Consider the following 13,134-nt stretch of genomic DNA (forward strand, 5'->3'; position numbering starts at 1 on the left):
TAGGCCTATAGATACTTTTGCTGATGATTGTTTGTAAAAAAAAAAAAAAGAAAAGAAAAAAAAAAGGTTAAAAAGGGATGCCCAATAGTGCACCATAGGCATCTGTTACAAATGTGCAACCCAAAACAAGGCTGAGATTGAGAGGGCCTACATAGGCTACATGTGCACTGGCTAAGCACTTTATTTGCTGATTTGACATTTATCTCAAGTGCCATGTTCCGTAAAAATTCCAAATTGAAACCTCTCGCCTCTGCCATTTCCCCTTGTCTGCTTTTCGCGCCATGGATTGGTGCAATAAAACGTCTGTCATCTGTCTCCTCCCAACCGTTTTGCACGTCCTCGTGCCGCGTTTTGGAATTTCATTTATGGTAGGCGCGCTCTCGGCTTCCCTGCGCCGCCACGCGCCCGAGGACCGACTGGCACCCGTGGCGGATTACTGACAAACACATTGGGACCGATCCAAGCTCCCGTTGCGATATAGAAGTAGACGACAGCAGTTGGAATTAAATATACTGACTTCCTGAAAATTAAAACTAAAAGTCATGGGCTGTTTCGGCGTGAACATGGTCAGAAGAATAGCGCCTGCATCATAAGGTGAGTATTAACGGACGACCAAAAGTGACAAAGGCTATTTACGGTAGTGAACTCCGGACAAGCGCGTGTTGTCACACAGCCAGTGCATTGCCCTTACAAGAAGATGAAGCTTATGGCGCTATTGGTCCGTTTATTCAGAGAGGATAGCATGTAAAATGTAAAATGTAAAACACTTAAAACTGAGTTGCAAAGCGTTCTTTGGTGTTCGTGTCGTGACAGTTCTGACTTCAGCGCTTCAGAAAGAGAGAAAATCTCGGTGTGATGATCCAGAGTTATCACGCAACGACAATCTGCGCGCAGGCATTACGTAATCAGGGCGCACACTACAGCTGTTTTGCTAGTGCGTGAGACACAAGGGCAAATTTGAAAAGAATGACATCAAGGCTGACGTATACCCGCCTGATAACTGACGCCACATCCATGAGGACAAAAAGTGATGGAAGATGTATGCGCTTGATGAAGACAATTATAATAGCCCTGCAGCCTTTTATTGGGATGTCTCAGCATTTGATAACTAAAATGTAACATGTTGGCTCGCTTTTATGCAAAAACGAAGACAGACTAGTGATTTGAGACAGTCAGACATTTCAGTCAGTCAGAAAGAAAGAAAGATATCCTACTCCCCCTGGCATCATGGCTGGCTTTTATGACCCACCTAAAGAATGCCCAAAAAGCCTTTTAACTCGCAAAAGTCATTGAAGTACACATATAATGAGACAAAGACAACATGCAATTCATTGAATTTGGAACTGCTCCAGCCCAGCATTCTGCTCCAGCCAGTGTTGCCAGATGGAAAATGCTGAATTATCGTAGGCCTACCGAAACCTCAAAATGATCGTTTTTGGGGGCTTTTTGTGAGGAAATTATCGTACAAGACAAATTGTTGTTTCAAGGCATCTAAGTTAACTGAATGACAACTCTGAAATTATCGCACATCATGACAAAATGGACAAAATTATGGTACAAATAGGATAATCATCGTACATCTGGCAACACTGGCTCCAGCCCAGCTTTCTGTTATAACCTTATTGTCACCAACATAGTTATGACCAAGTCTTAATCGATTACCCAAGAGTCCTTGGATTGTCATAGCAATGTTATGATTGCATTGGGTGTTTTCAGCAAAGAGTGACTATGCTGTCGACGAGCCCATCTGCGGTAAGAGGCTACAAATGACTGGATTCTTTGTTGTATTCCCAAATAATGGTCATTGTTCTGAGTTTGAAGGCTCTCATATAAATGAAGATGTGTTGTCTTGGGGGTGTGGCAGCTCATTGGGATAAGGAGCTGTACCTAGGGCCATATCAAATAATTGTGGGCCCTATGTGCCCCCCCCCCCATATATATCTACATAAATCAGACACTGTGTGGGCCCCTATATACATGGGTCCCTGGGGACTCAGTCACACTTGGGTGTACCATCACACTCGGGGACCGGGTTCGATTCTGACCCGAGTATTTCCTGATACTTCTCTCCCACTGACTTCTTGTCACATTCTCTAACTGGCCTGTCCAAACAGAGGTATAAAAGCCCAGAAAATAGAAAAGTGTGTTGAAAATGAACTGCTGATTTCTCTTTGTGTTTTTAGACTATGTGAATGAATGACTGAGTGGGGATGAGGCGGCTGGATTCAGACTCCAATGGCCTTTTCTCATCCGGAGAAAACTCAGACTGTGAGGTATGACACCTGCATGTGAGAAGCACAACATGTAAACCTTTCTCTGTGTGTGTGTGTGTGTGTGTGTGTGTGTGTGTGTGTGTGTGTGTGTGTGTGTGTGTGTGTGTGTGTGTGTGTCTGTGTCTGTGTGTGTGTGTGTGTGTTTGTGTGTTTGTGTAAGGCCAGGTACACACCAGAGCGCAGCGTGGCGGCAGCGAGAAGACGGCGGTCTTTCAGCCGAGTCTCAGGCAGTGTGTTCTACTCAGCCTTTCACACTGACCGCGTCCGCGTTGGCATGCAAGGCCAGTCCTGAGTGTTCAAAATCCCGCCCCAGCCAATGTTATTCTACTACTTTGCCATTAATTTCAATGGGAGAGCGATGGCCGCTGCCGTGAAAATTCCATACGGGTTAGATTTTCCAAACGCAGCGCTGCACTGAGCTGTCTCCCGTGCCGCTACAGCTGCAGACTACCACCAGAGATTCTTTAAGTATATAGAGATATGCCAACATAATAGGTTTCTATGGGCACCTAACGCGACCAGGTTCCGGACTGCCTAAAGGGCCGTGTTATAATGCTCCTCCAATGAATAGAACAGTCCTTAGGTCTGCTTAGGTCTGCCTAAGGGGGGCCATAATAGAACCAGGAAACAATGGGCCAATGGAACCTCTCTCTCTCTACTCTCTCTGCTACCACCGTGTTGGTGTGGCAGAAGGAGTAATCTGACTGTCCATGATTTTTTGCCACCGTCTGTAAAAATCTCTTCAGATCCGCCGACAGCGATGCGACTGGTGTGAAAAGGCCCTAAGATGTGTGACTGGTCTGTGACATAAAATATTTGCCATTCAATGTTAATACATTAATTTGTTTGTCAATTAACACAACCACATTCACACGCACCAATACACACATCTCTCCCCCAACAGGACGTAATGGGAGCGACCTGTGTAGAGGGCGCTGCAGTGTGTGTATGCAAGAGAGACTCTCGGCCAACCTACTGTGACCAGCATCAGCAGCCGGTGAGTAATCATTTGCAGTGGCAGACACGCACACACACACACACACACACACACACACACACACACACACACACACACACACACACACACACACACACACACACACACACACACACACACACACACACTCTGCCCTCACACTGTCAGCAGATTCAGCATAGTCCAGACAATGGAAAAACCCCACACAACCTTTTAGTATTGCATGGTATTATTACTGCATAAATTATGATAGCTATTATTAGTAGGCCTAATTGTGCTAGTAGAATTAGCATGGTGGGAGCACATGTTCAAAATGCCTGAGCGGAAGGTGTAGCTGCAATGTCATGAAATTGTGGTGTTTGGTTCTGGAGTCATTTTATAGATAATGTGACTCAAAGGTTGAAATAAGTTGTAATAAAGTTATATATAGTTGTGTTAGAGAAGAGTACCCCACCTGACATGAGTAACCCACCTGACAGTCCACTTGCTAATGAGTCTGAGTCTGTTTCTCTGGTTCTGTCTGTACAGTATCTTGCTGGAATGGCTTTTGTACTGTGTTTGCATAATAGGATGAGTTGCAGTGTGTCTGTATGTGTCTACCTGTGGTTCCCTCTGCATTGTATCTTGCTGTAATAGCTTCTATATAGTATAGATAAACCGTATGGGCAGCAGTGTGCTTGTACCTCCATGTTTACCTGAGTCTGTTTCTCTGGTTTTCTTTGTACAGTATTTTGATGTTTTTTTTCACTATGCTAGTAGGATCCACAGCGGTGTGTCTCCCTGGGGCTGTGTCTCTTGTTGTCTATGTACAGCAGGTGTCAACAACGTTGTGCCCGCGGGCGCCAGGTAGCCCTTCAGGAGCTTCTGATATGCCCACCAAGGATGTTAATAAACAGTGACGACAACCAAATTTTAATCACAGTTAATGCTTTTCTTAATTTAAATATGAGATTATTTATTCTTTATAACCTATAAGTAAATGATCATTCAATAATAGTGTGATTTGAGAATGATGCCAAGACATCAGTAGGGAATTTTGAACAAAAGTAGCCCTCGAATAGCCTTCGGTAGCCCTCGGGTACCGCTTGTTAGCCCTCGGACCCAGAAAGGTTGGGGTCCCCTGATGTACAGTGTCTTGATGTAATGGCTTTGTAGTGTATTAAGACTGCATTTTGCACTGTGTTGGTTGGATGCAGAGCCGTGTGTTTGTACTGTGCAATATGTGTCTCTGGTTCTGTCCGTACAGTATCTTGCTGTAACGGTTTTTGTACTGTGTTGGTAGGATTTCATTACATTACACAGCAGTACTGTATGCGTCTCTGGTTCTGTTCATACAGCGTGTAGCTGTAATGTCTTTTTGTGCTGTGTTGGAATAGGATGCACAGCAGTGTGATCAGTGTGGGAAGAGCCTCTTTGTGCTGACGCGCTACTCAGAGGGCTACGGCACAGAGGTTAGTCATACAGCACGCCTCCACTGTACACTAGTGTGTGTGTGTGTGTGTGTGTGTGTGTGTGTGTGTGTGTGTGTGTGTGTGTGTGTGTGTGTGTGTGCGCGCCTGCACTGTTTCTTTCCATAACTCCTCTCATTATATGCCTTCTTTGAGACTTGTGTGTGTTTGTACGTGTGTGTGCCCTCTCTCCTGTGTGTGTTTATGTTCATGCGCACACACCTCTTATTTGTGTGTGTGTTTGTATGTGCGTGTGCACGTGTGTGTGTGCGTGTGTGTTCATCCCTGTGACTGATGCTCTGCCACTGTAGGAGGAGGGTGTCCAGTCAGATCCTCAGGGAGAAAGTGATGCTGACGCTGATATTGAGGACACAGATAGCAGGTGTGTCGCACACGCACACGCACACACACATTAATGCACGGTGACGGATATGCACATATACACAAGATAGGCTATGCACAAAGACACAAACAAACACAAACAAACACACACACACTCACACACACACACACACTCACACAAACACAAACAAACACACACACACTCACACACACACACACACTCACACATATGCACAGTTATGTGCACATTCATGTACGCTCATGCACACATACATACCCACACACTATGCACGCATGCGCGCACGCTTGCACACACACAGACACACACACATAGGGAGGTGTTGAACTTATTGAATGTCAGACCGTGTACTCACCTTACCAGTTTCATTGCATCTTGTTCTATCCTGTTATGTTCAACTGTGTTGTCATTGGCTCAGGGTGCAGGTGTCCGGGTCCCTGCAGCGAATCAGCTCCCGGAAGCGAAAGCGTCAGCGAATCACGCGGCAGGACACGACAGAGAGCGAGGACGACGGTGGAAAGTGTCAGAAGCCCCATCGATGGAACCTTCGCCTGAGTCCCCACCACGCTCAGAGCAAAACAATTTTGGAGGTAAGTAGCACACATGCCAGGACACACAGACGTAACTAGAAACGACCTTGAAAATTCTCATCCATGTTATGCTACGTCTTACACAGGCCAACTGTTTGAGCAAGGTTACCAGGCAACATCTTAATTGGCTAGTCCTTGAAATGGCTGAAAAATGTTTTTTGCTGCTAATCCAAGTTCTTTATTAAAATGTTACCTGATGAACAATCGAAACAACATCTTATAGTGTTGTTGACCAGACATGTTGCTCCAAATGACGTTGCCCTGTGTATCATCACCTTTAGAGTTTAGTTGTTGACAACTGGGCATCATCGGCGGCATTACTAAGCCAGCCCGGCTTGTCTGGATGCAAATAATGAACCTCGCTCGCACTCAAATCGATGCGCGAAATAGCCTCTATGCTGGGCTGAAGCTGTACTATTAGCTTGCTATTTCCATATTATTTTTACTAGTACCGCTAATATTACGGCAGGAATTAGTGTCGCTCACAAATCAATGTAGAATTGCCACTGCAGGCATGTCTGGACACTGCACTGAACACATTAGGATGCTATGCCTGGCATAGTTTCATGTGGCCACATTTTCGAAACTAAGAACTTACGTTGGGCCGCACATTTTCAGCCATTGCTAAAATATGACAATGACACTTTTCAAATCGCTACAAATACAAACAGATTCAGCTGAAGACCCACCTCTTCATCCTTGACAACTCCTAGCTGCTAAGGCGTCATAGTGTCCCAGCTGCCGCAGCGTCCCTACTGCTCACAACCAGCCCTGGCAGGGGGCTCCCCTAGATGGCCGCTGGTCTCTGCCTGAGGTTTCTTCCTGACTATAGGGTTTTTTTCTCAGACCTCACTGAGCTTTTTTTCCCCCTACAAACTATGATTCAAGCGAAAAGGAGTTTTTCCTCACCCCTGATGCCACCAGGGGCCGCACCTGAGCGCCCAATCACTGTGTGACTATCTATGACTTATGCTAGGCCCAGCCACTATAGGCCTTACCCACATAAGAATCCTGGTCCTAACCTACAGTACGTTGACCTTATGACTCTACAATCTCTATCTCTTCTTCCTCTGCTTTCCTGCTATTTCTGCCTCTCCTCTATACCTCTCCTTTTAAATCCATCTCTAACAATTGTGTTTTTTCCCATTTGTTAAGCACTTTAAGTTACATGCCTTGTATGACACAGTGCTATACAAATACAATTATTATTATTATTAAAAAATATATATATTATTCTCATCTTAAACTTGACAACGTTAAATGTTCAATGTACAATCAAGCAAGAGCTGGATGCCATGTTTAGGTCACATGTGGGCCGTGTCTGGGCCGCATGTGGCCATTGAGCTGCTAATTGAATTGGCCTGTGCTGTACCAAATACGGTGGAAGGGGAAGAATCTCTGTGGAAGAAGCTAAATGTCTTCAAGCTTAAAACGTCCAGCTGCCTACAAATAATTTTTTGATGAAGATGAAATAGATTAATCCAAATACTCATATTGGGGGAAAAAATCATTTACATTGCGCTTAGCACTACACGCTAACGCCATCTGCATCTCCATCTCCACCTGTGTTTCTTCTAAACCCTTTGAGCTGTTTGTTGTCTGAGTTGTGCTACATAAATAAAGTTTTTATTACTCCAGGTTCCGCCAGTACTTTATAGTTAAGGAAGCCACTTTGACAACAAACATCTCCCACCTTGAGTAGGTCATCTGAGAATATAACGATTTTGTCATCTGAATTTGTCCGTTGCTTCACCAAAAATGCGAACTTTTAGGGGCTTTCAGATCATAGTTATGAACCTGCACTTTCCAATGTCACATATCTCTCACCATCAACTTGACCAATGAGAATTCTGCAGGAAACGCTGATTGACATGTCTCCTCTTTCCCCCAGGAGAGTGTGTCACAAGTGAGGCCCCTAGTACTGAGCCCTCGTTCTGGAGCTGAGGGCCACAATACAACCAAAACCGTCACCACCACCAGCAGCAGCAGCAGCAGCGGCAGCACTACACATGATGACCCCTCCCCCAAGAGAGGCAGCAGAGGGTCGGGGTGGACCCTCCTGGAATCCCTGTGGCCCTCGGCCCTCTCCAGCTCCAGCTCCAGCACCAGCAGCCGAGGCCGGCTCTTCCTCCTCCTCCTCCTCATCTTCCTTCCTCTCGCCTTGAGCTTTCTCATCCTCATCGTGTCCTTCCTGCTCCCACTGAGTAATATTTGACATTCTCCTTGGAATACACACAGTAGTGGTACAGTAGAAGCCATTTCTTCTTCCCTGTTCCATGTGCTTTCCCGTTCCATGCAACTTCCATGAGACATCCAAGGGGTTTTGGGGCTGGACCTTGCAAGAAGCAATTATGTTGCAGTCAAGAAAACACAGTACAAAATCAGTGGCTCCAACTGTCGCAGTGTGTGGGTGTGCGTGTGTGTGGTGTGTGGTGTGTGGCGGAGATGTTGGGGTGGGGTGGGTGGATGTGTGAGTCTCTTCTCAAGTATAAAAGGGTCTAAAGGGCCACTTGTGGTCTGGAATCATACTTTAATGCGTGGTGGTGGAAGGGGCATGTGATCGGCTTTCATAGGTTAAGGACCCAGGATTTGGTGCTACGCCTTGACAGCCCTTCAATATTCAACATGGAAATCTGCATTCATCATTCTTTCCATTGAGTATGTGTTTTCAAGTCTGCAACCCACCCCCAAACAAGTAGGCCTACCCTCTTTGAGTCTTTTTGAGGTGTTTATATGGAGTTGTCGTATTGTTGTTATTGCTGTCGGGTCCATTGAAGCCACATATTGTATGTTATGTAGAAAAACAGTCTGAGAACTTATCCTACGATTTGCCTATATGGGCCTTGTAGTGTCTCTTCCACTTACAATAAGGTATTGAAGTTCTTGTGGGAAAGAAAACACTCATTTATCTGTCAGTTCGAATAAGTGCTTATTTTCAGAATTTATTTACGATTTAAATGTCCCGGTGAAGCTTAACTTGACCTAGTGTACACAAGGGTGTCCATGTGACAGTCATGAGAATGACACGACACATGTTAGGAACATAAATGACATGTGATTGATGTGTTTATCTTGTCATAATGTCATTCAGTTTTTGAAACGTGAAGTTGGCATAGCTTGAGTGCCATGCCAATCCCCCCAAAAAAAACAGAAGACATTATGACAAACGTCATGAACATCAATAATATGTCATTAAGAGTCCAGACATTTGTCATGCCATACTTTTGACAGTTAGGCCTACTTAAAACCCATTGCAGACGTTGTCAAACAAAGTGTTACCAATACCAAACCCTATTATCATAGACGTAATTTTAGGTGTGGATGGTGAGGACATGTCCATACCACTTTTGGGATAAACCTACAAAGCGGATTCCAAAAAAGTTGGGACACTTGGTATTTTGTGAATAAAATCAAAATGCTGGCATTTTCAAAACATTCAATATGTTAATAAGGTAGAGCATTGTGTATAGACAACATATCAGTTGTTAAAGCCAAGCAGAATGGTTGTTTTGGGGTAATTATGTGATCACTTAAAATTTCACCCTTGCAACAAATTCCAAAAAAGTTGGGACAGGGCCAATAAAATGCTTTTTATGTTGGATAAGAGTAAACACAACACAAGGGAGGAGACTTAACATTTAAATACTATGACTGATGGCATGATTTTATCCAAAAAAATAGATATTTTCATATGCGAGACATGATTTCAGCAGCTCAACTGATAGGTGTGTTCTTCGACTTGTTTACCTTCTTGTTATGCGTAATATGTGGCATAGCATGACTGCAAAACATTTTTGTCACCTGTTTACTCTTATGATGGAACCACACTGTTGGAACATAGTAGAGATTGAATTTGCCATCATTATGGGGCAATATCTAAAGGCTGTGCTCCAAAATATAATGCCTTGGTAGCTATGTATGCTGTTTAAAGTCTGAATATATCATTCAGCCCTCATTTTAATGCTCTACATGAGTAAGAAGACCATAACCAAGGAATTTCTGCACCACTTTACCATCATATATGCTGTCTTTCAGACTGACCACTAAATCAAGCTGAAGTGTTCATTTTCTTCATAACCTGGAGGGTGCATGACTCCATTATTTAAAAAAGAATGAAATATTTTCCATTCTGTAATCTAAGGACAGTTTCACATGTCTCCTAGGTCCATATAGAATGAGCTTTGCCACTTGCAACACTGTTTAATGTCTGCATCATGTGCCTTAATCAAGTGTTGTGTTTATGGTCATATTTTCAACAGCTGTCATTGTTGGAGTGTCATAGTTTGCTTATTGACGATGGGTATGTCATGATCTCATAACTCGTGCAATGATTTTACAGAACTCTACATTACAGAAATAGGCATTATATGCCTGCAATTTTGATCATTCAATCTTTCTGTGTAATAGATCAGTAATTAGTCCCTCAAAATCTTTGCTACTGAGTGCCACAGCCTCTCTGTCATGGTATTTTATTTGTGCATTCATGTTGGCAGTCAATATAGTTCCTTTCAAAATATTCCTCCTTGTGTTATTTTTAGAATTATCCAACTATTACAACATTTTTTGGCCCTGTCCCAACTTTTTTGAGATTTGTTGCATGGGTCGAATTTTAAATAACCACATAATTCCCTCAAAACAATGCTTTTGCCTCATTTTAACTCTTCATATGTTGACCTTGGACCATTGTGTATCTTATGCATGGATTGAATGTTTTGAAAATGCCAGCATTTTGATTTTATTCACAAAATACCAAGTGTCCCAACTTTTTTGGAATCCGCTTTGTAGCTTGTCCCCACTACTGTCTTTCTCACAAATATAGGTAATGCAAAAATAGCGTAGCCGGATAATTTGCCATATTAATGTCCCGACCACTATCCAAGCCAAACCTACACCTTTGCCTCTCATGGGCTTGCTTTTATTAATATGGTGGGAACAGAATCTCTGGTTGCACCATAAGCATCCCTTTAGCCATAGGTAAGCTCAAACAAACAAACAAAACAAAAAACAACAACAATTGTGTTCTTTATACAACATGCAGTGCAGAACAGCACATAGGCTTGTGCAGTACTACTTTGAGTCACTTTAGAATTTTAGATGTTTGCATTTCCTGGTTAATCCAATATGAAAACAAATATTTTGATGAGCATAGAGTTATTTTATATACTTAGTGTAGAGCAAATCCTAGACATGTATATTTTTGTAGTGACCTTTTTCCGGTTGCCGATGAACAGAAAGCTTTTGGATCTTGGGAGAAATCGGCGAAATCCTCAGATTGCACATCAGGCTTTAATGAATCTGGTTTTCTCTTCAGCATCGCTATACTGATGTGATGTCAATGTACTCTTTATAAAGGTTAATTGAAGTGAATTATGAACTAAGATGATCCAGAAATGCCTCTCTGTGTTGCATAGTGTTTGACAGAGCTTGCATGTTATTTTATTTTTCCTTCTGTTGTTACTTAATTTCTCTCTCTCTCTCTCTCTCTCTCTCTCTCTCTCTCTCTCTCTCTCTCTCTCTCTCTCTCTCTCTCTCTCTCTCTCTCTCTCTCTTTCTCTCTCTCTCTCCACTTTTTCTTGATCTGGCTCTTATTTTCTTTAGTGAGTGGGAGAGTGCGGGTCAGTTTGAAGTTCATCTGTATGCTAGAGTGAGACAAAACGATGTGATGTAACTATGCAATTTGCAGCAGCTCTGCACAAGCCTCAGACGGAAGTCAGGGTCTTGTTTTGGAACACATTGAAGCACAATTGGAGAAGAGGTAATGGTCAGTCCCCAGTTTTTTTTTCTTTAAGTCAGTCAGTGTTACTGGGGGACATTGTTTTGCAGCGATTGAGACAGTACTCAATTGAAATATTGTGAAAATTGAACAAAATTGTGATATGACAAGACAAGTATCACCTACTCATTTCATCACCATGAATTACCAGTGTAGTGCTTGTGATTCTTGTTATCGGTCTGTGTTTTTTTGCCAAGGAGCCAAAAGGGGTGAAAAGCCTCACGGCTTCATAGCATAGTTGAAGAGTGAAAGAAAAGTGAAAGTGAAAGCCCATTGGGAAACTCCAACTCCCATTGTCATTGTGACACAGCACTCCACAGCACACAAGTGAACACTGCACACTGCACACAACGAAATTGCTTTTTATGCCTCACCCGTGCAAGGGGGCAGCCCTCAGTGGCGCCCCATGGGGAGCAGTGCGGTGGGACGGTACCATGCTCAGGGTACCTCAGTCATGGAGGAGGATGGGGGAGAGCACTGGTTGATTACTCCCCCCACCAACCTGGCGGGTCGGGAGTCGAACCGGCAACCTCTGGGATGCAAGTCTGACGCCCTAACCGCTCACCCATGACTGCCCTAGTTCATGTGTTGGCTACCCCAATGATACTCCCTAGTTGTACTGTACGTTTGTGATCTCTAGCCTACCCTACCTCAGTACAAAAATGGGATTGTCCATGGTTTCAGTGATGGCCACTTTACAGTAGATATCATTTCCAGAATGGATGTGTAGAAAGCCATGTCCACATAAACTACCAATAGCTCAGGGCCAAAATCAGCTTGTGCTTATATGTAATTGGGTGCCCTTTATTTGGGATTGTCTATATACAAATCCCCTAGTGGTTAAGGTTAGTGTTAAGATGTTCGTGAACGAAGTGATTCTTTTGAAAGACTACTTTTAGTGAATGATGGGAACCGAATCACAGCTGGTCAGCCTCTTCACCGTTTTTTCCCCACTCATCTTTTACGAATACTTAACACCACCATCAAATTCTAAGTATTCATTATGACTGTGAAAATAACACTTTTCATACAGCATGAGGTGGAAAAGGTGGAACAAGTAGCAGGCAATAGTGTGACCATGTCTTTCAGACTACAGAAGTCGCTTTGGCCATGGTTCATCAACCCACACTGCTCCAGTGACTATACCCTGTGCCTAAAAGTAACATTGGTTAAAAGTGTCTGCTCGATGAAATGCAATGGCCATGTTGTCAATATGACTTAACATAGCCTACCATCAGCATCACAGACTCTTAATTCATGTTTATGACCACTGTCATTAGTTGTCACTCCGTTTTAGTAATGTTAACTGAATGTTTTATTTGGAAAGTGGGATATGTGGATGTGATTGGCACCTCATGAAAAGACTCATAAAGATGTATTAAGAGATATTACTTAATACCCAAGTCAAGTCATGATTAATGACTAGTGTGAAGTAATGTTGGTACACACTTATAGACACCTTCAAATAAAGCATTTACAACTCTATATAATTAATTCAGTTGGGGCATGTGGCGTGTGCTTACAGTACACTTGCATTAACTAATTATGAAAATTAAAGTCAGAAGTGCTCTCTCCTTTCTAGAACCAATTTATCAGAGCTATATTTGAAACGGAAGATGTATTTTTTCTTTTCAGGGCAAACCAAGGGTGTCCAAAAAAGGGGCTTACAAACGTGGTTAAAAGGGTATTGAACAATAACTAAAGCAGTGGTTC

The 13,134-nt window shown here is 43.1% G+C and overlaps 1 protein-coding gene across 3 annotated transcripts in view; it reads left to right on the forward strand.

The window, feature by feature from the left end:
• Positions 1–8,784, forward strand: part of si:ch211-63p21.1 (uncharacterized) — a 28,233-nt gene extending 19,449 nt beyond the window's left edge. Inside the window, exons 1-7 of one of the 3 annotated variants that reach the window (XM_063187301.1) lie at positions 217–594; positions 2,184–2,273; positions 3,178–3,270; positions 4,626–4,700; positions 5,009–5,079; positions 5,477–5,648; positions 7,540–8,784. In XM_063187301.1, coding sequence (XP_063043371.1) covers positions 2,211–2,273; positions 3,178–3,270; positions 4,626–4,700; positions 5,009–5,079; positions 5,477–5,648; positions 7,540–7,863 — 798 coding nt within the window. In that variant the 5' untranslated portion in view covers positions 217–594; positions 2,184–2,210 and the 3' untranslated portion in view covers positions 7,864–8,784. Of the gene's footprint in view, positions 1–216; positions 595–2,183; positions 2,274–3,177; positions 3,271–4,625; positions 4,701–5,008; positions 5,080–5,476; positions 5,649–7,539 lie in introns of those variants that run through there. The other 2 variants (XM_063187302.1, XM_063187303.1) reach the window with 2 other exon arrangements.
• The last annotated feature ends 4,350 nt before the right edge of the window (positions 8,785–13,134 follow it).

The sequence above is a fragment of the Engraulis encrasicolus genome, chromosome 21 (assembly GCF_034702125.1).
Source record: "Engraulis encrasicolus isolate BLACKSEA-1 chromosome 21, IST_EnEncr_1.0, whole genome shotgun sequence".
Lineage (NCBI taxonomy): Eukaryota > Metazoa > Chordata > Actinopteri > Clupeiformes > Engraulidae > Engraulis > Engraulis encrasicolus.